General features: G+C 46.0%; 1 protein-coding gene across 3 annotated transcripts in view; it reads right to left on the bottom strand.

Moving 5' to 3' along the window:
- KCNT1 (potassium sodium-activated channel subfamily T member 1) overlaps positions 1-22,539 on the bottom strand; it is a 174,494-nt gene extending 151,955 nt beyond the window's left edge. For all 3 annotated transcript variants that reach the window (XM_048512780.1, XM_048512782.1, XM_048512781.1), the window contains exon 1: positions 22,253-22,539. In XM_048512780.1, the coding sequence (XP_048368737.1) occupies positions 22,253-22,536 (284 nt within the window). In that variant the 5' untranslated portion in view covers positions 22,537-22,539. The remainder of the gene's footprint in view (positions 1-22,252) is intronic.
- Positions 22,540-27,133: the final 4,594 nt, after the last annotated feature.

The raw sequence follows: 27,133 nt of genomic DNA, 5'->3' as shown, positions 1-27,133 counted from the left end.
AGAATGCCCTCCCTGCAAGAACATCCTGAAATTTGCCCAAGAATCTTTGTTCTGCATTGAGTTTTCTGTATTGCTGTCAATGGGGGTTGCAGGCTTTCCAGGGAATACATTTTGAAGACTACAGTCTCAAAACTTTTCAGGGTCTCATCAGGAGACTGCCCTAATGATTCCCCCCATGTTTGGTGCAGTTTGGTTCAGGGGGGCCAAAGTTATGGACCCTCAAAACTGTAGCCCCCATCTCCTATTAGCTCCCATTGGAAACAATGGGGGATAGGGGCACCCCCTTTGGGAGTCCATAATCCTTTGGACTCCTGAGACCAAAACTTCCTGGGGGGTCGCATAAGGACAGTCTCCCGATGATACCCTGAAATTATGGTGCCGCTAGCCTAAAAACTGCGCCCCCTGCAGGCCAAAAATGGAATACCACTAAAAATACCCAAAAACGAACCCAGCATTTTGATGCCCCCCACAAGGTGATGCCCTGGGCAGCTGCCCACTTTGCCCAATGGGCATTACGCCAGTGGCACTTTCAAACCACTTTCAAAATTGTTTGCAAGTGGATTTTGTTATTCCGCACAGCTCCAACCTGAGTAAACAGATTTGATTAGATTATTTCTCCTGCTGAATAACTCTGATTCTGTTTTTGTGAAGAGGTTGCACGCTTTGTTATGGAAATAATTCAGTCAATAACAATTTGTATTTATCTGATTTTATCTCTTTTTGCTTTTAAAATCTTACTGTTTGTAGTGGGGGGGTTTTGTGCTGTTTGCCCCCCTAAGATTTCCAGTCTTTTTTCTGGAAGGAGCAGGTAACATAGAAGGCAAGAGTACCTTTGTTAACTTCATGTGGCACAGAAATCGTCTCTTTTTAGGCTCAGTGGACCTGACCCTTTTAATCCATGCTACAGTAATGTCAGGACAGTTCTACTGTAACACACTGTATGGAGGACTGTCCTTGAAGACAGCAGAGAAGGTACAGTTAGCATAGAATGCGGTAGAGAGATTGCTGAAAGGGGTTGTGCATCTACAATAGATTACCCCTAGACTAATGGCCCCATCCAGTGGGGCCGCGCTGGTTCATTTGCCCCTTTTAAGGCACTTGCCCCAGCAGAGGGGCGAATCTGTCGGCATGTAGCCGGCACCACCCTCATTAACATTGGGACATGGCATAGGACACTGTGCCAGCGTCCCTGAGCCTCCACCACCAGCACAACAGGCAGTGGTGGGATCCAAAAATTTTAGTAACAGGTTCCCATGGTGGTGGGATTCAAACAGTGGTGTAGTCGCCAATGGGGCTGGGCGGGGCACGACAGGGGCATGGCCGGGCATTCCGGGGGCGGAGCATTAATAATTTCTCTGTTACTGTAAAAAACTCTTACTATTAAAAAAAAGTTCCTAATTTCCAGCTGGTATCTTTCTGTCCATAATTTAAACTCATTATAGCAAGTCCTATCGTCTACTGCCAACAGAAACAACTACTTCTCCTCTAATTGACTGCCTGTCAAATACTTAATACTTTCAAATACTTAATTTTGTTTCTAGAAATCAAAAGAAGGATACTTTCCTTAAACAAGGAACACTACCATATTACTAAAACATGTTTTTAAAACAGCCCAACAGGGAGAATGATCCCGTTTTCTACCTTCGCTAACCAGCCACATAGGAAACAACAGGACTTTATGAATTTTGGACCTAATGGAATTTCTAATGGAAAAGCAGACCCAATTAGTAACCCGCTCTCAGCACACAGAAATACTTAGTAACCCACTCTCGGGAACTGGTGAGAACCTGCTGGATCCCACCTCTGGCAACAGAGGTAGTGTGAAAGCATAACTGGGGGATGGCCTCCCTCTTAGTCATTCGCCCCACTGTGCTGATGGCCAGGACGGCTGGCTTATGCCACCAAAAAGGTCTATTCAGCCCAATAGGGGCTTCCTGGTGGCAGAGAGGCTTTTCAATATTTTAAGTCTCCCCACACCACTGGACAGCCTCTTCGTGAGTAGTGGACCTGCAAAGCCATGGCTGGGTTCCCCGCCCCTTGGATGGGAGTGCCCTATTGCTATGTTATTGGAGAAATTATGCTTTAGTTTAAAAAAGAAATATTTTATTCAACATACATGTATTATTTTTTGTGTCATGCAGTTCTCTTAACCCTTTATTTATGTTTTTGTAAACCTCCTGAGAAGAAGCTGCCCTAGCAAGACAGTTTATGTTTCCTTATCAGACCAGGTGCTCGGGAGCAGCAGCAGCAGAAGGCCATTGCTTTCACACCCTGCATGTGAGCTCCCAAAAGCATCTGGTGGGCCACTGCGAGTAGCAGAGTGCTGGACTAGATGGACTCTGGTCTGATCCAGCAGGCTCTTTCTTATGTTCTTCTTATGTTCTTATGCAAGTGGCAACAAGTCTGCAGTTATAACTACTGTCCTTGTCTTGTTACGGTTATTACCCGTTCCTTCTTGTTTCTGTCTTAAAGGGTGCCCTTCTCCCTTCTCTTTGGGGAGCAACGCTTTCTAAGAAGATGCCAAACCATGAGCAGAAGAAACCTGAGTGTTTAGTGGAATGAGATCACTTTTACTGGAAATGCTTATCTTGATTACTGGTTTTTGGTGACATGCAAACAGACTGTTCTCTTGCCTAAACTGTACTTTGAATTTTTGCAACTGCTGTAGATTCCTTTGGGTTTCAAGCACTTGACTTGATTAATCAATCAAAGCAGGAATTTTTGAATAAAGATTTTCAACCCCATCCAAACAGTGAGGGAATCATACTGCGGAAGTGGTGCACACCGGTGCTGGTGAATTCACCCTCTCTGGGGTACTTACCTTGGTGGAGGGGGAGAAATGCTAGTGGGCAGCTGTTGTCCCTCCTTGGCATCTGGGCACAGTGCCCAGAACTGTGGCTGTACTTCCATACCAGCTGGCCATGTTGGCACAGCAGAAGTGTGTGGGGGGGGGCAGTCCTGGGAGTTTGCAGTTACCCTAGATTTGTGGCAGTGACACCATGGCCCCAGCTCTTAGACTTATGCCACTAGTTTGGGTGGCATAAGTCAATAGAGCCCAATGGAGAGCTCTCTCACAGAGGGAGGGTTTTTCTTTGTCATTTGCTCCCCACACACCAGTGGGGTGGTGCCATTGTGCACTGCATCAGACCGCCAGAGCTTTGGATGGAGCTGCCCAAATCCACTTGTTGTTAATTGGGTAGTGGACTCCACTAGTTGGAATTTACATTTCCCATCACTGCCAATTTGCTTCTATGTTCCATTCAACATATTGGCATAAACCTTTAAAACCCATCATTGACTAGTATACTCCTGTCTGTAGCACACCTGTTTTGATATTTTGGCCATGTATTGTTAACAGTTCCTTTGCTCAGGTCTTCATTCTTTTTACTTGGGCTGTTTCTGTGGCCTCTCTTGTTTTCAGAAATGGGTTTCCTGAGGACATAAAGAAGGCCTCCAACCATGAAGCTAAGGCAGTGGCTGTATAAGGCAAAGCTTTTTAAATATGCCTGTGAGCAGCGGTGGGATTCAGCAGGTTTGCATCACTTCGGCAGAACCGGTTGTTAAAAGGCCTCTTGTAAATAACTGTTTGTTAAATTACTTAAATCCTACCATCGGAACCGGTTGTTAAATTATTTGAATCCTACCACTGCCTGTGAGTGGAGATCAGCTATTATGGTGGGGTAAACAGCTTGCTCTCCTCTTGAAACAAGATTTGAGATGGTTTTAATGTGGTCAGCCACTTTTGAGTCTCATTGGCCCTTTCCCCACTTACCGTTTGTGGCGCGCTACTCTCAGCGTGAGTCATTTCCGGTGCAGGGTCGTGTTCCCCACTGCCCCGCGCTCTGCGCAGGGTCATCGAAAGGTGCCATTTTTCAGCGCCAGAAATGACACGTGCTGAGGGGACGCGAGAGCGGCAGAGTCAGGGCGGCTGCATTGTCGCTGCCCGGACTCGTGGGGAGCGCTGCTGGACCCCGCGCTATTTGGGGAGAGTAGCGCGCAGCAAACAGTAAGTGGGGAAAGGGCCATTGATCGAGAGGCAATCAGGTCAGAAATATTTCAAAGAAAATAAAGTTGCGGGTCCTCTACTACAGTTGGTAAAGTAGCAGGAAAGCAGAGAGGATAGTGGGACTGAATTTCCAATATGCATATGAATCTTCCAGAAGTGTGTGTCTAGATATGTGTGAATGTTCTCATTACAGTTCCAGCCAGAAACTCTCTGTTCCACCTTCTTGCAGTTGGCTGCTTGCCTTCTATGATGCCAGGCCTTTCTCTCGCTCCTCCACAGATAAACGTCACCCAGACACCAGACTAATGGGGGAGGGGGGAACCCTCCCAACTTGCCTCTGAAATTCACATCCGTAGCCTGGGCAAAAGGCCCAGCTGCTCTGGAACTGTTAGGAACACCCTCCGCCAAACATAACAAGCCCAGCAAGGCTAATCAACCAAGAGTGGCATTTTTGTGAAATGCAATTACATCGCATTCAGCCACAGGAAGGTGGACATCTGTCTCTTGAATCACTGTGCTTGCAAGTTTTTTTTCCTGAAATGGATTCTATGTGTGCTGCCAAGGACTTCAGTTGCTGAGCCACCTAGGGCTCTCAACTGCCCCAGTACCCACATCCACTAGAAATCAGAATTTGCAGTATCGCTGATCAAAATCTGGCCTTAATTATGACCTTTTTGTTGATTGTCCAGTGATCAAGTAAGCCACATTCCAATGCTATTTTGGCCAGTCTGTGGACACACTCTGCTTTTAGACTCCATTTCCCCTAAGCTGGTGAAAGACAGGTGGAGCTCAGGAGGGGAGATAGCAATTTAGCTGTCTTATGTTTGAAAGGAACCTTAGCTAACCAAAAGAGTTAGCCCACTAACATGCCAAACAAAACAAATGGGATTGTTTTGGTTGGCCTTTCCCCACAATGACTGCACCAGTTCAGCTCTTCCCCATTCCCTCTTCCAAATATGTATAAGAAGAAGAAGAGTTGGATTTATATCCCCCCTTTCTCTCCTGCAAAGAGACTCAGAGGCTTACAAACTCCTTTCCCTTCCCCCCTCACAACAAACACCCTGTGAGGTAGTTGGGGCTGAGAGAGCTCCGAAGAACTGTGACTAGCCCAAGGTCACCCAGCTGGCATGTGTTGGAGTACACAGGCTAATCTGAATTCCCCAGATAAGCCTTCACAGCTCAAGCAGCAGAGTGGGGAATCAAACCTGGTTCCTCCAATTTAGAGTACACCTGCACTTAACCACTGCGCCACTGCTGCACTGCACAAAGTTATCCTTTCGCCTGTGGGTAGGTACATGCTGGATAGGTGGGGTAAAACTTTGCTGTGAAGGGAATGGTTGTAGAGGCCCAACTTTTTCTGATTCTGGGTCTGAAAGGTCTAAGGTTGTCTTGAATTGCAGTCAAAGCTAGCATTTAGTTTATGCCTTCTCCCGGCCACTTCCCTATATCCCGTTCCTTCTGGACTGACACTACAACTCTGAGCTCAGCCATTCAAGCTGGTTCTTTGAACAACTCCTTTCCAAATAACATCAACATCTGATCCTGCCAGTTCTCAAAACTGGCTGCACCATGACTGTCTAGGAACCATCACTGATATAACTGGAAGAAGACCAACTCAGTGAACACTGAGATCCAGAACTGAACCACTAGATTCCTAGGTAGTCTACAGAGCAACTGGAGAGATCATGCTGAGCTATGATGAATCTGTCCTCCCCATTCAATTTGTTTTCATATTTTTGCCAAAGGTTCCCCCTTTTTTGCTGTTTGATTTGTGGATCCTTTCACATTGGGCCCACTTTGAGAAATACATGCATTTTCTGGGGAAAATGGGGTACAAGTAATCTCCCCCCAAATGCACCATGATACAGCCTTCTGGCTTCAGTTCACGCAAGCAAGAAACAGAGTCAAAACTGGGGGCCAAAAAAAAGCCAAGGATGAGAAATTCAAAATCATCCCTAATTCACAGCATAGAGCTAAGCAGAAGTCAAAGGCAGGTTTCAGAGAATGGGAAAGCAGAATTCTGGGCAGACCTAAGGGGACTGAACATAGTGGATGAATGGATAAGAATGGAACCTTCATACTCAGATGCAGCATATCTCTCAATATCTGCAGAAACAGGCAAATAAAAGCCCTGCTTAGAAGTTTCTGGTAGACCAGTGTTCGCAAGGCGGCGCTAGAAGTGTGTGACTTCTAGTATGATTCAGATGTTAGGTTTTCAGCTACTTATCTGACTGCAAGTGTAGCAGTGCTGGAGTAAAATCTGGGAGGCCAACGTTCAAATCCCCACTTGGCCACGGGACAATCTTGGGCCTCTCTCTCAGCGTAAACAATCTCAGTGTTGTCAGGATAACATGGAGAGAGACTACCCTAGGCTTTTGGAAGAAGTGCAAATGAAACAGGTATAGCTCTACAGTGGTGGGATCCAAACATTTTAGTAACAGGTTCCCATGGTGGTGGGATTCAAACTGTGGCGTAGCGCCAATGGGGCTGGGCAGGGCACAACGGGGGCATTCCAGGGGCGGGGCATTCCTGGGCGGGGCTATGGCAAGGATGCAGCCGCTGTGCCAGTCCTTGGGTGGGAAACGAATGCATGCAGGCGCAGGCTGCCACTCATGCCGGTGCACCTCCTGCAAGACTACGTCAAGTTCGGCATGCTACTGCTGAGAGGAGGGGCATAACTAAGGCAAAAATCACGTGGCAAAATCACCAATTAGTAACCCCCTCTCGGCACACACAAATAATTAGTAACCTACTCTCGGGAACCTGTGAGAACCTGCTGGATCCCACCTCTGGCTCTATATTTATACCATACTTTTTGCCCCAATGGGAGATCCAAAGCGGCGTACACCAACGTTCTCCCCTCCTGCATTTTATCATCGAAACAACCGTCCTCTGAGGTAGGCTAGGCTGAGAGGGTGTTACTAGCTCAAGGTCACCCAGTGAACTACCCTTGCCAAGTTCGGATTCAAACCCTCCTACCCCAACACACTACCCACTACACCACACTGCACAAGTAGGGAGTCTCAAAAGCACAAGGAAGACCCTGCTGGATCAGCTGGATGCTAGATTAGATGGACATTTGGTCTGACGCTGCAAGGCTCTTATTATGAAAAGGAAATCAAGCGAATTCAAAATGTACCAATGCGCCGGGGATTATTCCCCCATTGGGGATCTGCAACACACGGTATCTCCAAAGGGCCTCTTTCCCAGCATCTCTGCTTAGAGCCACACTATGTGGCTCCTGGCATAAACGAGCCACGCTGCTCAACCAAAAGCCGGCCCAACGCAGCTCCAACAGAGTAAAATGGTACCTTGGCTCTCCAAAATTAATACAAATTATATGACCCACTGTTTGTGCCATTCAGAGCCCATCCACTTCATCAGTCGTTCTCTTCCCACCTCATCTCAAGGCAGGCTTCCATTGTTACGCTTCGGATGGGGGGACCTTGTCAGTTCCCACGCAAACGGGAAGGAAAAGCGACTTAAAAACCGACCCGCTTTCCCTAAAACAAAAACAGCCTTTTCTCTGGAGCCCACTGAGTCGATAATTACTGGCAGGGACCTTCCCAATCACTGAAGTCAACAACAATTAACCACAGTTGAAAGTTTTTTAAAAAAATCAAATCCGCAAAAATTATTTTCTCTCTGTCATCATTAGAGAGATCTATCCCTCCTAAACTCCCCACTGCTGTTCCCCCCCACAATCACTTGGAGTGAGAATTAGCACGTGATTTTCTACGAGTTAGCAAACGTGGGAAGAAAAATACACACCCGAGGAGGCAGTTCTCTGTTCCGTACCCAGCATGGAGACTGGGAAGTGAGTCATGAGCTGTTCTGAAAGAAAGCTAGGAGGAAAAGACCCCGGAGCCTGTTCTAAAGGGCATTAATGGGTTCTATATTTACTCGAGATGAAGCTGCACAATTGCCACTTGTCACCGCCATCCAACCTGGAGACGGTTTAATGGCAAAAAGGAGCACAATATCAGAATGCAAAAGAAATTCCTGGGGAGAGGCGCATCAATCAGCCTTGGCACATAGTTGCACGGTTTGGGGGAAGGGGAGTTTTAGCAGATGCTGCCAGCGTAACTACATGTCAGTTGAAAGGCGGAGTAGCGCAGAGCCCTGTAGAGGAGACTGGGGTTTAAACCCTTGCTCGGTCACGGAGCTTTCCAGGTGACCTTGTACCAGTCACACTCTTGGCAGTCAGGCCTACCTCGCAGGGTTGTGGCGAGGAGAAAATGGAGAGGAGAATCACATGTGTCACCCTGAGCTCCTTAGAGAAAAGACAGAGAGCAACATGTCAGAGAGCAGTCTGGAACTGCACCAGACAACGAGCCGGGATCATCAAAACTTGGATCCTTTTAGATGTCCATATAATTCTTGTTTGCTGTTTTATGCCCCTTGCTTTTGCTCTTAGCTCAGTGGATCTGTTTGTTTTGTGTGTGCACACGGTACAGTTTTTTTAAATGCAACTGAAACAGTGCTTGTCATTACCGTGCAGATTTATTGATACCAAACATTTAGAAGGCAGAGATTTTGCCATCAAAAGCAAGCGGGAAGGGTGGGGGAAGGCATGAAAAGAATTGAATTGGGAGTTGATTACCATGAAATTGAACTGCCTGGCTTCTGTGTTATTTGTTGCTAATATGATTTTTAATTTTTCACGCAGTGCCAATTTGGCACATGCTGTTCACGCACCCCTTTTGAATCTCTGTGCACAGATCAGAAGATGGGATAGAAATATTTTAATAATTAAAGAGGGGTCTTTTAATGCTAGGGTCATGAGAAAAATTCAAGCAGTTCCTAATTTGGAGACAGGGTTGCCAGATCCCCCCCTCCTGCCCCCCAGGGAAGTAGCAGAGGAACAGAAGGATGTAGGGCTGCCAGATGCAGGTTGGAAAGTTCCTAGAGATTTGGGAATGGAGTCTGGGATGGAAAGAAACCTAAGAAAAAAAGCATTCTAGGCCTTTTCTGAACAAGTCACTTAGAACTTTTCCTGAACATTTTTATTCCCCTCCCCTTTTTATCACATTTGTCCACCTCCTCCAAATGTTTCATGGTTTCTATGAGGTTTTTTAAAAAGTCCTTATTAATTGCAACAGCACTTTGTTGATTTATTGTTTCGGTGCTTGGTAAATCTGTTTTATCGATGCTTAATTGATTCACCCAAAACAGCAAAAATCCCTCCACACAAAATGTGGACAATCCCAATCCCTTGGACAAGGCTCTCTCTATAAACCTTGCAGTGAGCTTGCTTCTGCCTGGGTGCAACAAGTGAGTTACCTGTTGTCAACACTGTGTGCCTGGTTCATTGCTGATCCCCAGCCTGTTTATTGGTTCTCCTGTACCACAACCTGTGGACTGTTACCTGACTACGCTTTGCCTGGCACCTGCCTTGACCCACTGGACTGTTATCTGACTGCTTTTTGCCTGCTGCCTGTCTTGACCCACTGGACTGCTATCTGACTACGCTTTGCCTGCTGCCTGCCTTGACCCATTGGACTGTTATTGGAGTACGTTTTTGCCTGCTGCCTATTTGACCCTGCAAGGCCCGACCTGACCATGCCTTGCCTGCTGACAGCACAGGCTCTCTACTTCACGTAACACAGCAAGGGTTTCTAAGAGCTCCATTGCCTGAGAGGAGGGAGGGAGGAGGGATCACACTGCGTTAAGAAAGTTGATCAAAGTGGGTGGATTCAATCCACTGATGCGTTGTATCTGAAAGGATGATCACTTTGATCAACTTATTACTGAAGTTTTGTCCAATTTGGCTATTTATGGACATTCTTATTATATATGACTGAATCCCCCCCCTCTCTCTCACTGTATGTATGTATGTATGTATGTATGTATGTATGTATGTATGTATGTATGTACGTACGTACGTATGTACGTACGTATGTATGTTATGTATGCTAGCTATGTGAATATGCACTTCATAATAGAAGAAGGTTTACTGAGGTTATCCATTTCGTCCTTGTCCTTGCTAGTGGCTTACTTCAGTCCTTCCGGGCTGTCCTCTCTTTTGCTGTGTTTTCCCGCTGCAATATTCCTTTATTCCTTATGAATGGGGAAACTGACATCATGCTTGGAAATCACAAAATCAATAAAAGAGGGTGCTCAGCCCCTTTCAAAAGTGTTTTTCATGCCGTCTCTCAGATGTGCATGCTCAGTTCAATGTAGGCATTTGGGTAACTTTCCAAGACTCTGCAATCCATTCCTTTAACATCAGGACGTCAATGCCCATGTTATTTAGTTGCTATTAATATCTTTACTGCTGCCAACAAATTCCAAAGCAGTTCAAGTAGTTCATTGCTACAAGTCCTTCTAAGTAACAACCCCTAAATCCTACAGACGTTTAGGGGCAATTGACTTCTTGAGTGAAAACAGGGATCAGATGGTGTATGTGATTGGGGTGGTTTGGACAAGCTTGATGATGAATGTCCCCATCCCAAGCCTAACTCCACAGACAGAACTTGCACCTCACTTCACCCAGAAATGGTTTTCAATAGAGTTGGCATCAGAGGTGTACCAGAAAAAAACTGGCACCTGGGGCAAGTATTAAAATAGTGTCCCACAAATTTATGCCCCCCCAACCAAACTCCTGGTGACAGGTGAAGGGTGCCCTCTTACCTCTTTTCCCTATGGGGTGGCTGAGTCATCTCCCCAGTAGTCAGTGCTGGGCATTGCAAAACCACTGTCTGAAACATCAAGGAAAAACACACAGCTTGGAGGGAAGGAAGGAGGGTAGGCAAGTGAGCAAGTGGTGGACCAGGTAAGCGGTGGGGTATTGCGGGCGGGCAAAGTGGCCATGGGGAGCAGGCCAGGTGAACAAACCGTGGGCAAGTAAGCAGCAGGCCCAGGCAAGCGGTGAGTTATGGGGGGGGGGTTACCCAAAATTCACCCATAGAAAGTGGTGCCTGGAGCTTGAGCGCCCTTGTGCTCCCCAAGGTACACCAGTGGCTGGTTCACACCTTTAGCAATCATTCGTCAAGAGGAAACAATGAGACCTACACAGACATCCAGTATCATGTAACCCAACTGAATCTGCAACCCATACTGTATTCCGTTACTTAGTGAACTGATTGGCCTTGGGAGCCCCACCCAAAAGATGTGCTTTCTCTGTCATTCCCACACTTGCAGTGACCAATTCAAACGGAGGGCTTTTCTGCACAATTCATTTAAAACATTTTTGGGGCAGGAAATAAAATGTTTCCTCCATGGACTTCCATGTTGTTTTTATCTCCCCCGCCCCAAGTTTTATTTCCAGTTTCAAAACATTTTAAATGAATCCTCTTTTAGAGCGATTCTCTGGCTGAAACACTGAAAGCAGCTTCAGTTGCTGTGCGATCCACTGACTATCTTTCCCAGGCTTCTCTGTTTCCCTGAACTTCCTCCCCAGCTCTATCTTCTGAGCTTACTCAGTTCCCCCCTCACCTGTTCATTTGCAGCATTTAGCTGTTTATTGTTTTATATTGGGGGGGGGGGGCAATCTTCAAAGCATCCAGTATATAAGGGACAGAGAATGCGGCATGAGTTTGTGAAGCATTGAAGCATCACTGGAACACAGAACTAAAAAAGGGGGGGGGGGATAGAAAACATTTTACAAATATTTTAGGAGATTGGTGTAGAAAGGACCTGGGATGGAAGCACTGCTGGAAAAGGGGATCACACAGCTTTCCTAATCTGAAATGGGAAATGCTGCTTACTTGCCCACGGTTTGTTCACCTGGCCTGCTCACCATGGCCACTTTGGCCACCCGCAATACCCCACCACTCACCCGTCCCATCACTTGCTCACTTGCCTACCCTCCTTCCTTCCCTCCCAGCTGTGTGTTTTTCCTTGATGTTTCAGACAGTGGCTTTTCAATGCCAGCCCAGGCTCAGCATTGACTGCGGGGGTGATGGCTCAGCTCTGGGGCCAGCCAGGGCCAAGCTGAATCAGGCACATAGTGTGCAAGAGAGAATTGTGTGCGGGCATGGCAGGGAGGGAAGAGAGAGGCAGGCAGACCACACAGCTTTCCCAATCTGGAAAAGGGGTCCACTGAGTACTTTGTGAAACCCCACATGTATCCCCGGGAATGGAATGTGGAATGGTATATTTTAGGCCGAGCTCATCAGATCTCGAAAGCTAAGCTAGGTCAGTATTTGGAAGGGAGACCTCCCAGGAAGACTTTGCAGAAGAAGGCAAGAGCAAACCACCTCTGCTTAATTGCTTGCCTTTAAAATTCCACCAGGGGTCACTATAAGTCAGAGGTGAGATGACAGCACTTTTTACACATGCGCACATACACACACCCCTCTGGGAACACATGGATTTTTCCAGTGGCTAAAACAGAACCCTCTGGAGAATCTCAGGGCACCAAAAAGGCACAGCTCCAGAGTGAAAACCTTTCTGCCATGGTCCAAAACAACCCTGCCCCTACCCAGCTCCTTTTTGTCCTTCACAAATAATCTGATGAAGAGTGCTGGACAATCCAACAGCTTGCATACTATTTTGTGATATTTTGACTGGTTCTAAATAAAAGGTATCACATAATTTTTTCTCTCTGACATTTTCTGGGGCTCAATGCAGCACCTAATCCTTGTCTACAGATGCTTTTCGGGCACTGTTTTCCTGAATGAGAAACAACTGACAAGTTTCTAGGGGACACTGTGCACAAAGATTGCTGGTGATGATGCTAGACCAGGTGGCCCTTAGACCGATCTTGAAAGGCATTTATCTTCTGAAGGGTATACGCGCATAGCTCCCACGATGCCTTAAGAATATGGCTGTAACATTATTTTGTTGATCAAGCAAATTAAATTAAAAGCATCTGATGAGAATAAAAATATGCTTCCACTTAATCAGGCAGCAGACTTTTAAAAGAAACCTGTTAATTTGATTGCAAGAACTGTGGGAGACAGATGCTGAATAGAGGCATTCCCTCTAATTCTGCATACCAGAGGGTATGCCTCTCCCAGGTCCAAGAAGAGGTAGTCCCTCCTCTCTCTCTCTCTCTCTCTCTCTCTCTCTCTCTCTCTCTCGCACTCTCTCTCGCTCTCTCTCTCGCTCTCTCTCTCACAAACACACACACACATGCACACACGCACACACGCACACACACACACACACACATGCACACACAAAAGGGAATGGCTCTCTTCCCCAGCACTTACTATATGTTCATGTGCCATCTAAATCCAAAGAGAGTATTTCTCTTCTGGATCTATTCTCAGAACCACTTGCTATAATCTTTGAGAACTCCTGGAGAACAGTAGAAGTCCCAGGGAACTGGAGGAGGGCTAATGCTATCCCATCTTCAAAAAGGGGAAAAAGGAGGACCCTAATAATTACCGTCCAGTCAGCCTGACATCAATACCAGGGAAGATTCTGGAGCAGATCTTTAGACTGACGGTCTGCCAGCACTTAGAAGGGAATACTGTGATCACAAAAATACTGTGATCACAAAGAATACAGGTGCAGATTTTATTTTTAAAAAATTGTTGACAGCTCTATCAAGACGTCCTCTGTGCACACTTTCTTCTTTGGCCCGTTTAATGTAGGATGGGCCGTCTCCTGCTCTCAGGAAAAAAGGCTGAAGGTGTTTCTTTCTGTAATACATCAGTGGTCCTTAGGGTCTCACCAACATCCAGTGCAAATATTCTTTCCTTTACTAGAAATTGCTCTGTGCTTTTCCTGCCAGGTGTTCCTCTGGATCTATTCTACAGTAACCCTCCTGGCAGCCGCAAAATTGCCCGTATAATACACAAAACTTTGCCATTATGACATTCAGCCGGTTTCCACTGTGGGCCGCTGGCCTGCTGCTCGCTTCTCCGTGGGGAGGCTATTTGGAAAAGTGACCTTCAGCTCCAACTTTGAAAATGGCTTGCCTATTATATTAAGTGCGTGCAGCGGGCAGAAATCCTGGAGTCCAATATGCATGGAAATCAAAAGGTCAGGCTCCTTAGCCCCTTGGGAGGTGCAAAACGCATTCCCACCTCTTTACCATACTGGAGAAGGGAAAATTACAGAGGCTGTAAGCCAGGTTGCTTACATTTGGGATTTTTTTTTAAAAAAAGCATTACCGGTAATTTCCCCCCTCCTGTAACAAAACGAAGTATTACTCATCCAGAATAACACAGCTGCCTAGTTATCAAATCAGCCTGATAATCTAATTGAAGAGAGGGTTATGAGTCTGGAAAGTAACATTGGAAGGTGTTTGTTCCAGCTCAGAGCATCAGTCCAGTTGGTTCCATATTAGCTGTTATGAATGACAGCAGTTCTCCAGGGTCTTCAGAGATCTGAGCTGGAGATGCCAAGAATTGAACCTGCCAGCTTCTGCTTGCCAAGCTCAAGCTCTACCGCTAAACCGTGGCCCTTCCCCTCAAAGATGCACGGCACTCTTGGTTAGCAGTTAGACAGACCTTCATTTCAGAACAAGGTGTCTTTTAATACAATAAACAACTTCTGTTGACTCTAAGGGCACTCATCGGTTAGGCCTGTGAGCCTGAATGCTGTGGCTCCCCAGCTGTCTTCCACAGATAAGCTTCATTTCAAACAAATCAGAGTTGTTGCAGATCTTATTTTTTAGAACTGTTTGGAATCCTTGAAGTCAAAAACTCAGACAGAGTTGAGGACAGACTGCTGTGCATGTAGGAAGAGAGCCAGGAGGCTCCCAGTGGCCAGAGGGAGTAAAGTTTTGGGATTGCCAGACATCCCAGTATCTTCTTCCGGCTATCCACGAGCAAATCTAAAATTGAAAGTATTGGGGCTCAGACCATGGAGCAGTTATTCTATTCTACCTAACTGCCCTACTCATTAATCTGAAATTGGGGCTGGTGGAGGTTTATGATAAAGAATGAACACTTTGGATATGTTCAGAGGCACTGTTCTCTTTATTATTCAAGACAGATTCTGAACACTGTGCCCTGATCAGCCTTGCCTCAAACTAATATATCTGCATTGTCGAAGGCTTTCACAGTCGGATTCAACTGGTTGTGGTGGGTTTTCCGGGCTGCGTAGCTGTGGTCTGGTGGATCTTGTTCCTAAAGTTTCACCTGCATCTCTGGCTGGCATCTTCAGAGGTTTATCACAGAGGGAAGTCTGTTACACACTGTTATACTGGGCACAGTGTGTAACAGACTTCCTTCTATGATACACCTCTGAAGATGCCAGCCACAGATGCAGGCAAACATTAGGAATAAGATCCACCAGACCACCACCACACAGCCTGGAAAACCCACCACAACTAATATATCTGTGATGTGGTCCAGATTTAGTTCAGCTTCTATTTATTCTTCTCTTTGCGGAATAGAGGATTGATGGTGCGAGCAAATTTGATGGTAAGGACACCCACACACCACAGCTCTGTTTAACCTAGAAAAGGCAGTAGGGATGAAGATAGTTATAAAAAGGAGGCTGCTTTTTTGGTGAAGATTCCCCAGGGCTTCGGTTATGCAATGTCAGCAGAACCCTCATTTAAACACCAAAGAGGGAGGGATACCAAAATCTTTAGACAGATGTTGCTCCCTTCTGCAGATGTTGCCTTCTCTTCTGCTAGTAAGAATGATTCTTGACAGGCCATTATACTTTAGGAAAACACATTTTGTCAGATGCCCTTCTCAAACAAACCCATGTGTTTTCCACTGACTGATTTCCTGGAACAATGAAGCAATTATTTAACCTCAGACAATGGAAATCATTTCCAAGATCAGTGGACTAGAAGGAGGAAGGAATCTTTCTCCTTTTGTTCCTTCATTGCCCCAGAATTTCTCCGTGTCACAGCTCAATCCCTTCTCCTGCAGTTTAACTAAGAAAATGTCCTAAATTAATTCCTGAATTGGATCAGATGCAGTTTGCAGCAGCTTTAATATCTTCATTTTTATCCCCAGTCTATACTAATGATGCACACTGACAAAACACTGCTCAAGAGCAGTCTTGATATGACCATGCAGACGATTACATGGAGGCAAAAAGCGGGGAGGCAGCCTCCCCAAATGGGCTCTTCTGGTCACCATTTCTAAATGAGGAAGAGAGAGAGAGAGAGAGAGAGAGAGAGAGAGAGAGAGAGTCTGTCTGTCTGTCTGTCTGTCTGTCTAGTGCAGGGGTAGGGAACCTGCGGCTCTCCAGATGTTCAGGAACTACAATTCCCATCAGCTTCTGGCATGAAGCCCGGTGGCCTGTCTGTCTGGAGCTGATGGGGTGACCCTGAGCTTATCTGAAGCCCTGGAAGGTCTAGTGGAACACTGTGCTCCTCTCCTATGATTTAGTTTGGTCCTACTGGGTGGAGCTCTTGGTTCCAGTTTCTAGTTCTTGTATGTTAGCTAATACTGACGGTTGCAAGAGGTGTCTTTCTTGCACATAAAAGCTGTTGTTCTGAACCAGCTTGTTTCTGCTGAATGGACCAGAGTGAGTCCTCCAGCACAATCTCTTGTGTAAACAGTAAACCACGGGAAAACCCCATTGTGAAGTAAACAGCCTCAAGGCAAGCAGTAAGTGCACAAAAGCCCTAATGACCTTTGGGCTAAGTCCTTCTCTGTTTAGACCACCTCCCAGGGTGGTTGTGACAGTAAAAATGGAAGAGAGAATGATGAAAGCCACTGTGGATCCCCCTAGTAAAAAGCCAGGATATAAATAAAGAAAATAAAGAAAGAAAGGTCTTCCTGGTCCAAGCCCAACTATTCCCTTCTGCAAACAGAACTTTGACTCTGAAGCTATGTCAGCTTAAAGAAAACCCGACCATGCCCCTCCATTAAAAAAAACCCACCATGCAAGAACATTTACCAGCATTTTTGTCAGAAATGCTTCCCTCCAAGTTCTCTTCACAGAACTGCCACTGATACAAAAAAAAAAAAAATCTAATCACGGCATTTTGTCTCCAGAGCACCACTTGCTTCATAGTCCTCTGGAGTTGCCACTGCTTCATTTAAAAAAATTAAACAAACATACCCATGCCAGGAAAGTGCAAAAAACAAAACCAAACCCCAGATGCTAATTGTCTTCTAGAATGGCTTTTCAAGAAAGAAAGAATGAAAATTGGATATTTAGAACCATTGTATTTAGCTTGATTGGCCACAGCTGAAAAGCAAGGTTGTTAAAAAAAAAAAAAGGAACCAGCAACTCCTTAATCCCGAGAACTCTGAAAATACCAGCCATGATTCTTTAAGTTGTTTATGGAGGAAAATAATTATTCAAAGCACTCAGCCAAACATACAGTTTTTAGTCAAGCTTTTAGTCAAAGATTCTCAGAAGCACCAAGCAGGGGAGGTAAGGAAAAAGATGTCTCACAAGCAGTCAGAGTACTTCAGGAGGGGAATTGGCTGCCCAGGGAGGTGTTGAGCCCCCTCCCACATTAAAAGTTTTCAAGCACCTGGATTAACACTTGTCAGGGATGTTTTAGGCTGATCCTGCTTTGAGCTGGGGGCTGGACTAGATGGTTCACCTGATTCTCTGATTCTCTGAGGTGTTGGTTTGGGATTCTTACCATCTCATCCTTTCCTTATATGCCATTTAGCATCACTGGTTCCCTTCTGTGACCAAGTAATGAGGTTATGGAGCAGGCAAACTCATTGATTGTGACTGGGCTTGTCGTTACGGTAAACATGATGGATAATCACGGGCTCCCCAAAAGAAACTCGGTAATCCTTAATGACTTGGGATTTCTCTCCAGTTTTTCGAATGGGAAACACACCAGAACCTGGGAAGAGGCAGCAAGATAGCTGGGAATATCTGCAGCCAGGCAGAGACAGGATGGGAGAGAGCTGAGAGTTATCCAAAATGTGACTGCATTTAGTGGAACTGTATTGTTTTTATATATGGATCAGAATTCCCATTGTGAAAGCAAAGACGAAACCAGCCCTGGATAGTCCTGCTATCCTAAACTGGGGGCTTCTATGTAGAAACACAGAGCCTGAATGGACCTCAAGGGTCATTTAGTCCAACCTCCTGCACAATGCAGGAAATTCACAGCTACCTTCCCTTTCCCATACCCCCAGTGACCTCTGTTTATGCCCAGAGGAAGCCGAGCTAGAGCAGTTTGCACCAATAAAGACTGGCAATCACAAAACTGAATTTCTTACAAAACTTAGAAATACTTTACAACTATATACACAAGATAGGCCTTTGACGTTTCAGCACAATATACAGTTGTGTGGGACTTAATTCCTCAGTCTCCACTGTAGCATTTGCATAGTTTAAATACAGCACACAAATATATGGAACTTGCCTCTAAGTCTCCACTGTTATTTTATCATACCAGTAATGTTTACAGCAGTATGCACCTAACACGCAAATTTAAGGTGTGCCAAGATTCTCAGATATGAAACCAATAATATCCAGCTAATTGGCTCATAGGTGATGCCTGACCACGACGTTCCTTCGCAGGTTCAAAATACCCTTTGTGCTCCCAGAGCCTCTCACATTTAACCATTTCACAGTATTTTAGACAGCGCTGCAGAGTCTTTAGCTACTGCTTGAAGTGCATACTGCATTTGAACTGACAAGTGTTATAATAGAGACTGAGGAATTAAATCTCACGTAACTGTATATTGTGCTGAAACCTCAAAGATCTGTCTTGTGTATATAGCAGTAAAGTATTTCTAAGTTGTGTAAGAAATTCAGTCTTGTGATTGCCAGCCTTTATTGGTGCAAACTGTTCTAGCTCACCTTCAGTTGCACTAAACGCCCAGTATTGCAATATGGTGAATATGCCTCGAGGAAGGCAAAAATGTCCCAGATTCCTGGGCCAAATGATCTATAGGAAAATTTATTCCAGACCTTCAAGTGACCATCACCATTACCCTGGGTATGTAAGTAAAGGCCATGAGAACTGTGTCATCCCTTCCTGTGATCAGCAGTGGCGTAGTGGTTAAGAGCAGGTGTCCTCTAACCTGGAGGAACCGGGTTTGATTCCCTGCTCTGCCGCTTCAGCTGTGGAGACTTACCTGGGGAATTCAGATTAGCCTGTGGACTCCCACACATCTTGGGCTAGTCACAGTGCTTCTAAGCTCTCTCAGCCCCATCTACCTTACAGGGTGTTTGTTGTGAGGGGGGCAGGGAAAGGAGCCCCTTTGAGTCTCCTTTCAGGAGAGAAAGGGGGGATATTAATCCAACTCTTTTTCTTCTTCTCATAGGCTGTCTTTCACAGAATCAGATGGCCAGCATGCTGATTTTCTAAAGTAGGTGTGCTACCAATATGCTATCAGAACACTTTTGTTAGGATTAATTCCAGTTTGAAACTGGACAAAACCTAAACAAATGGCACAAGTCAGAGGCACCTTCTTCACATTTTATTTATTTATTTATATATTAGATTTTAAACCACCCATCCCCGAAAGGCTCTGGGCGGCATACAGCAGGCCGGCAACAACAATAACATAGTAACATTAAACACAGCAGGCCAAGAACAACATTATACACAATAATAACTAAGTTAATTTAAAACAATTTACAAATCTATAAAACCATAAAAACACAGCAGCAGCAATATTATGTGGCATGCAGAATAATGCACTTTCAATCCACTTTCAATGCACTTTGAAGCTGGATTTTACTGTGCGGAATAGCAAAATCCACTTTCAAACAGTTGTGAAAATGGATTGAATGTGCATTATCTTGCATGTGCAGAAGGGGCCTTGGTTTGGGAATCTGTGCTTTCATTTCCCCACCAACACCCTCACCAGCAAAAATGAGGCACAATGTTCAGGAAAGCAGCAGTGGAAAGGGATGTATGTTTAGCCATTCCCTGCCCATTGTTTTCCCCCTAGAAGTCCACCATTTTGGATCAAATGTGAAGAGACATGGGCTTAAACCCCCATTTAAACTATGAAGCACACCAGAGAATCTTGGGCCAGTAACTCTCAACTTAACCTCCTCTGCAGGGCTGTTGTGAGGATAAAACAGAGGAAGGAATAGCTGCGGTGTCACTTGGAACTCTTTGGAAGATAGGTAAAATAAATATATATATACAAAACACGCTCTATGCAGCAAGTATCTTGTAGAAGCAAAATGATAAATGGAAGAGTGAAGCCTACTGCTCAATTTTAATCCCTCAGTCCTTAGAAAACTGCATGAGCAATTCCCATATCTTGTGAAGTGAGCTGCTTCACATAGACCAAGATGCTTTGAAAGATGCATAGTGTGTGTGTGTGTGTGTGTGTGTGTGTGTGTGTGTGTGTGTGTGTGTGTGTGTGTGTGTGTGTTGAGTGTGTGTGTGTTGAGTGTGAAGGGAAATCAACGTTCTGGCTCCCTTTCAGCAATAGATCACAGCAAGTGTAATGATTATGACATGCATACATTACACCAGAGGGCAATTGCCTACTTATTACTGTTTGCTTTAACTGACTTCTTTCTGGAACTCATTTGCAGCTAAGCAACTGTACTTTCATAGATTTTTTTTCTGCTACTTCACCAAGCACCTTAATAAATCATTGTCATTTCAAGGGAGGGAGAGGGGGGGGGCAGGAGAACAGCAACAAAACATAGCCCCAACCTCCCAAAATGCAATTTTTGAATGTAAAAAATGAGCACTAATCGCTCTGCATGCAATCTCTTCAAAAGGTGTATTTACAGCCGTTCACCTGGGAGCAGCAACAGCCAATAGAAATGAAGTTAAGTCTCTGTATCTTAAATAAATATAAACCCATCATAAAGGGAAATTTCATAGGCACATAAAAGGAAATTTCAGAGGCTCATGAATCTTTCAAATCCCTCCAAGTGAAGTCACAAGAGTCCAGCAACCACCCACATTTCCCAAAACTACCATTTTGCAGCAGAAGTTAAGCCAAAAGAAAATAAATAACTCTCTTTGTAATTTCTGCTGTCCCATTATCTCATATTGGAGTTCAACTACACATGGTAGCTACCAATTACAATCATGTTGGGAGGGCTTGACTTACTCCACCCCACAAGTCCTCCTGAATACAGCTTGTAAAGGGGCAGAATTGGAGAGGGGAGCTCTGAAGGCACCCAGAATCATGAATTGTGCATGGATTTCTTTAGCACCAAAAACTATTCAGGTGAGGTCTTAGAGAGCACATAGCTCTCAGAAAAACAAATAGGCAAAGGTCTGTCAAGAGCAACATGCACATGAGGGAGAAGCATGTGAAAAGGACAGAATGTGGCTAGCCCTATGCTCAAAGCAGCTCAAAGGGAAAAATATGCAAAGGGTAGCATCTGAACCCAGGACTTACTAGGAGCCCTTCTCCCAATTTGCATCTGCCACTGCTAGGGGAAGTGGTCAGGAAACTCCTCCACCATGCCTTATCAACCTTGATTTATGAAGAGCTTATTTGTTCAAGTCACTATTTGCTTCCGAGCGCCACTCCTTTCATGCAAAAAAACCTGGTTTGAGGCCAAGCAGCCAAACACCGAAACACTGTAAAACGAACCGCGAATTTAAAACAATATCATAAATAAAACGAGCATCTAGAAAGAGCACAGCATCCAACAGCAGAAACAGACTAGAGAGCTGGAAAGAGCTCTGCCCCCTTGCGGGACATAGCCAAGGCACTCCAAAGCAAAGTGAACGTCTTCACACACAAAGCTTAAATTAGATTTTGTTTGTTTGTTTTGGGTTTCCAACACCACAAATCACCAGGAATGTGTTCAGGATTTTAAATAGTCTCCCAGTCTCCTTCCCCACACACCAATAAACATGTTCTCAACACACAACAGCATGAGAGGGACTCTTTAAGTGAGCCTTAAGCATCACGTGCGGGAAACCTTCCAAGGAAAATGGCCCAAAGGGAAGCTTCTGCCACACACACAGCCGGTCACGAGAAGGACTTAAGAGAATGCTTTTGTTCACAGCCGAAGGAAAAGGCCAGCACCACGGACAGCGTAATGAAGCAATGAACGAGTAAGAGGGCAAAGCATCCCCCACACACCGGCAGCGCAAAGAAGGCTGCTGCGGAAATCAGAAATAGGTTATTGGAGAGCGCACTCCAAGGATCAGCACCTTGGACAGCATCGCGCTGAAATGAAGCGATAACATCTGGCAGCATCCGGCGCACAGTGAAGGGAGAAGGGAGAATGCACAGAAGGGAGAAGGGAGAATGCACAGCTCACAATGGAAGAGGTACCGATCAGCACCCTGGAGAGCGCCCCAAGAGCATCCTGCGTATTGCCGTTTCCCTGCCTTGGCCCGCAGCGACCTCCTAACAAGAGCCCACCTGCCCACATTTTACTTTATGCTTTCAGACTTTACGCACCTGCACACTCATCCCACCGGTTCCTCTTGCCCTCTTGGTCCCCATGCTCACTTACCTGTCGTCATTTTGGAAGCTCTGATCCCCCAACAGCAAGTCCCGGAACCGGTAGCGAGGCGGCAACGGGAGCACCTCCGTGTCCAGCTCGTTCATCGTCAAGGAGGAGATGTCCAGGATGATCCCGCTCTTGCTGCTGCTGCCTCCTCCACAGCCGCCCGGAGACGACTTGAGCCTGCGAGGGGGAGAGGGGTGAAGGAGATGGGTGGATGGAGCCAGGCTGGAGATTTCTTCTCTCTTCCCTTGCCCTGCCTGCCGGACGGATCCCTCAGTGGAGGAGACCATCCGTTGCCAGCTGCTCAGGCACCTCCTCTGCAGGAGGGCGCTGGTGCCACCCAAGCCTCTCCAGCTTAGGATTTCGTTCCAGCCGGGCAAAGCCTACTGTGAAAGAATGAGAAAGACACCCTAGTTGGTGTCCCAAGATTAGGACCTCTCCAGCCCCCCACCCCCGCATTTCCCATCATTCAATCTCTCCTCTCCTCTTAGGGGCAAGAGAACTCACCAGCCCCCTTGGCACCGAACGGGGGACAGACCAGGCTTCTTGAATGGAGCACCCAATCCCTCCAGACTGGCAGGTAAATGGAGCAGTAGCAGAGAGGGAGGGTACTTTAACAGTACACGTGTAGGTGTGTGTGATTGGGTGTGTGTGCGCCTGTGAGTGCAATTGAGCTTGTATGCCTGTTGGGGTGAGGGTGGGGGGAGAGACAGAGAAGCAAAGGGATATGACAGGTCTTAGACTGACCCCTCGGGCACTAAGCAAGGGGCAATGTGCAGGGAAGAAACAACGCCCCTAATTCTGCAATGTGGAAGTGTTTAACCTCCCCCCCCCACCCAAAAAACCCCCCTAGATCAGCAAAAGGAAGAAGCGGAGAGGAGGAAATCAAGTCAGAAGTATTTTTTTTAAAAAAAACTCCAGCGAAAGCTGAAGAGTTATCATGTGAACATTTCACTTTTTAAAAAATCCAAAGTAGCTACAAGCTGAGAGCACGAGGTCACAACCAGCAAACCAGACTGGGACCATCACTCCATGTTAGGTCTTCCAGTGTAGGGTTTGGAAGTCCCTGAAGTTCTGGGAGTGGATCCTGAAGAGTTTTGAAGAGGGTAAGAATCTCAGCAGGGCATAATGCTATAAATTCCACCTCATCCCCCACAAAGCAACCATTTTCTCCAGGAGAAGTGATCTTTGTAAGCTAGAAATCAGTTATAATTCCAGGGGATCTCCAGGTCTCAAATGGAGGTTGGTAACCCTGCTCCATGCATCAAAGGGGGGGAGGGCATACAAGCCTGACATTTGTATTACCATCTTGGTACTAAACAGTGAGAACAATGGCCTTTTATTCTTCCTTTATCAAATCTTTCGTCTCCCCCTTCCTTCAAAGAACTCAGGGCAGCATATAGAGCTGTTTTTATACCCCTCTTTTCTCTACTGTAAGGACTCTCAAAGTGGCTTGCAGTTGCCTTCTCTCCACAGCCCCACCCCCACCCCACAGTAGGCACCTTATGAGGCAGGTGGGGCTGACAGAGTTTGTAGAGAACTGTTACAGGCTCAAGGTTACCCAGCAGACTTCATTTGGAGAAGTGGGGAACTGAACCCAGTTCTCCAGATTAGAGTCCACTGCTCTTAACCACTACACAACACTGTCTCTCAGTCCCCCTCCCAAGTTTTTGCCCTCCTGAAGAAAAAGGAAAGTTGATATTTAAACCCTGCTTTTCTCTACCTTTAGGGAGTGTCAAAATGACTTTTAATTATGTTCCCTCCCAACCCACAACGGGCACATTGTGAGATTGGGGGTGGGGGTAAAGGAGTTTGGAGAGAACTGTGACTAGCTCAAGGTCACCCACCAGGCCTCTTATGGAAGAGTGGGAAACTGAACCCGGTTCACCAGATTACAGTCCACCACTTTTAACCACCACCACCTCACCACTGACAAGACTGTGAGGCTGAGAGAAAGTGAAGTCATTCACCAAGCCTCATGGCTGAGTGTGGATTTGAACCCAGGCCTCTCATTTTAACCTCACTAGCTGTCAGTAATGAGGGATAACTATTTTTCAAGCGGATTATAATCATCAACATTGAAATGCATTAAAGGTTCTTCGGTAAAGGGGAGGAGAGACAGAGGAATTTCTAAAGAGGGCACCAAACTGCCAGACTCAGAAGACCAAAGTGGACATGGCCGAAAAAGCTGCCCTTTTTCTTACTCATCTTTTCACACTCAAAAGCAAACACAGGATATCCAAAAATAGTTACAGGCATGCTACTCCGTCAGGAACCTTTAGTTTGAAACTAAGGCGATAGGATTTGCTTTTAAATAAACACATATAGGCTTTGGTGACATAGACCCTTGAATCAACAACAGAGCAAGCAACCCAGCTGCACATATATTTCTCAGCATATTATAGTGGATCATGGGCTATGCAAGCCAACAGCAGGACTCTTTCTGCTCCAAATGAAACTGAACGGGGTGCTGATATAAGTACTGAGTTGGCCCATATCACAAAGGTTTGACCACAGGATTAGCATGTGAGATGACTATTCAATGCTGCAGTCAAGCCATTCAAAACTGTATGGTTGAATATGCAGTAAGCTCAGTAAATTTGCCCAACAGTTTAGCAGAAATGCTCATATTGTCAGGCTATCCTGGAGGTATAACAGCACAGAACGTAGTCCAGAACCTGACTATTGTGGTGGGCAACCATCTGTTATCTGCCATGAATGAGTCTATGAAGCTGCCTCCCACCAATTCAGGCCATGGGTCCATTTAGATGAGTGACACCAACTCTTCAACCTTTTCAGGTAGAGAAAAGTTGGTTCCAAACCTGGGATTCCTTATCTATAGTTGCCAAGGATGGAACCCCGAACCTTCTGCTTCCAAAACATGTACTCTGCCTCTGAACTACAGCACTCACACATGCAAGTTTGGTTTTGAAATAGCACAAGCAAGCACAGAAGATCCCAATAATACTAGGTGCAAGATGAAATCCATCTCAACCGTAAACAGCAGCCAAGTTTCCACAGAGTGGGGGTGGGGGTGGGGGGAGAGAAGGGAGGTATGTTGGACTGCCAGGCTCCAGTGAATTGCTTTAAAGATGCAGTTTTAGTTGCTCAAGACACCTAAGGTAACTTGCCAAGAGCCAAAAAAAAGTCAATAAATCATTCAAAAATTGCCCTTCTCAAGTTGGTTGTTAAGGAAAGGGCGCTGGATGTTCCTGCTGAGTGGTGCACGGTGGAGCCCAAAGGAAGACGGTCCTCAGCACTTCTGATTCAGCCTTTTTCCCTCTCAGGACTGTTCTCTGCCCTGCCAGCGGTTTTCATCTGTTCCCCCTTGAGCAAGATCAGATGAGCTTCTTCAATGAACAAACTTATTTATTTATTTATTTATTTATTTATTTATTTATTTATTTATTTATTAGATTTTTATACCGCCCTATCCCCGAAGGGCTCTGGGCGGTGTACAGCATTTAAAACGCAATATAATTAAATAAACATTTAAAAGCAGCGATAAAATTTCCCAATATAATTACCAAGTATAAAACTCAAGCTCAGATTTAAATTTAAATTCAAGATGTAGGTGGCGTCCAGCGTTCCGAAAATATAAAGTCCCTCCCTCCCCGCGGTAAAGGGAGGCATGGCGAGTCTCATTAGGTGGTTAGCGGCCCAGATGTTAAGGGCCAAGGAAGGGGCACTATTAGCGGCTGGTTCCTCCAAAGGCCCGGCGGAACAGCTCCGTCTTACAGGCCCTGCGGAACTCCCCAAGGTCCCGCAGGGCCCGGACAGCTGGTGGAAGAGCGTTCCACCAGGCCGGGGCCAGGGCTGTAAAGGTCCTGGCCCGTGTGGAGGCCAGCCGCATTGCCGAAGGGCCAGGGACCACCAGTAGATTGGCCTCCGCCGATCGGAGAGGCCGCGTAGGGACGTATGGGGTGATGCGGTCTCGAAACTTGCAAGCTCAGTTTCGGTGCCAATCAGCCCTTTATCTGAATCCCTGAATCCCACGCTTGCTTCAAACCAGTTCCAACTTTGATTTTTGTACAAAGACCTTCCAAAAATCATTCATGTATTTATTAATAAACAAAGTGAGAGCCAGCGTGGTGCAGTGGGTAAGAGCAGGTGCACTCTAATCTGAAGAAACAGATTTGATTCGCCGCTCTGCCACTTGAGCTGTGGAGGCTTATCTGGTGAACCAGATTAGCTTGTGCACTCCAACACATGCCAGCTGGGTGGCCTTGGGCTAGTCACAATTCATCGGAGCTCTCTCACCCCCACTCACCTCACAAGGAGTTTGTTGGGGGGGTGGGAAGGGAAAGGAGATTGTCAGCTCCTTTGAGTCGCCTTATAGGAGAGAAAGGGGGGGTATAAATCCAAACTCCTCCTCCTCCTCCTCTTCTTCTTCCTCTTCCTCTTCTTCTTCACCATGCCTCTGACTTCCCTCCAAGCCAAATGGAAAAGGAGGTACTGTGGCTTAATGTAGGTGCTTAAAGGATTGAGGTACTTAATGGATTAAACTGATTGGATGCAACAGAACCCTTCACTGTTCAGAGCCCACCTTCAGGTGCACGGAGAACAAGGACAAATGAAGCTGCCCATCAAGGTCAATCATGTCCACTCTGACTTGAAGCAGCTCTCCAGGGTCTCAGGCAAGGGTCTCACCCTTCACTTGCTCCCTGACAGTTTCAACTGGGGATGCTGAGAATTGAACCTGGAACCTTCAGCATGCAAACCAGAAGCCCTAGCTCTGAGCCACAACTGAAGATCAGATGGCTGACCTATCTACAAACAGGCATAGAGGGAGAAAACTGAAACCACTGGGAGTCAGCAGGCAATGAAAGGACCGTTTCGCTGCAAAGCGACCGTTTCGCTGCAAAAGTCAAAAGTGTGCAAGACTGA

The sequence above is a fragment of the Sphaerodactylus townsendi genome, linkage group LG12 (assembly GCF_021028975.2).
Source record: "Sphaerodactylus townsendi isolate TG3544 linkage group LG12, MPM_Stown_v2.3, whole genome shotgun sequence".
In the NCBI taxonomy this organism is placed as follows: domain Eukaryota; kingdom Metazoa; phylum Chordata; class Lepidosauria; order Squamata; family Sphaerodactylidae; genus Sphaerodactylus; species Sphaerodactylus townsendi.
Note: the sequence above shows the minus strand (reverse complement) of the source record. Positions and strands in the feature narration are given on the sequence as shown.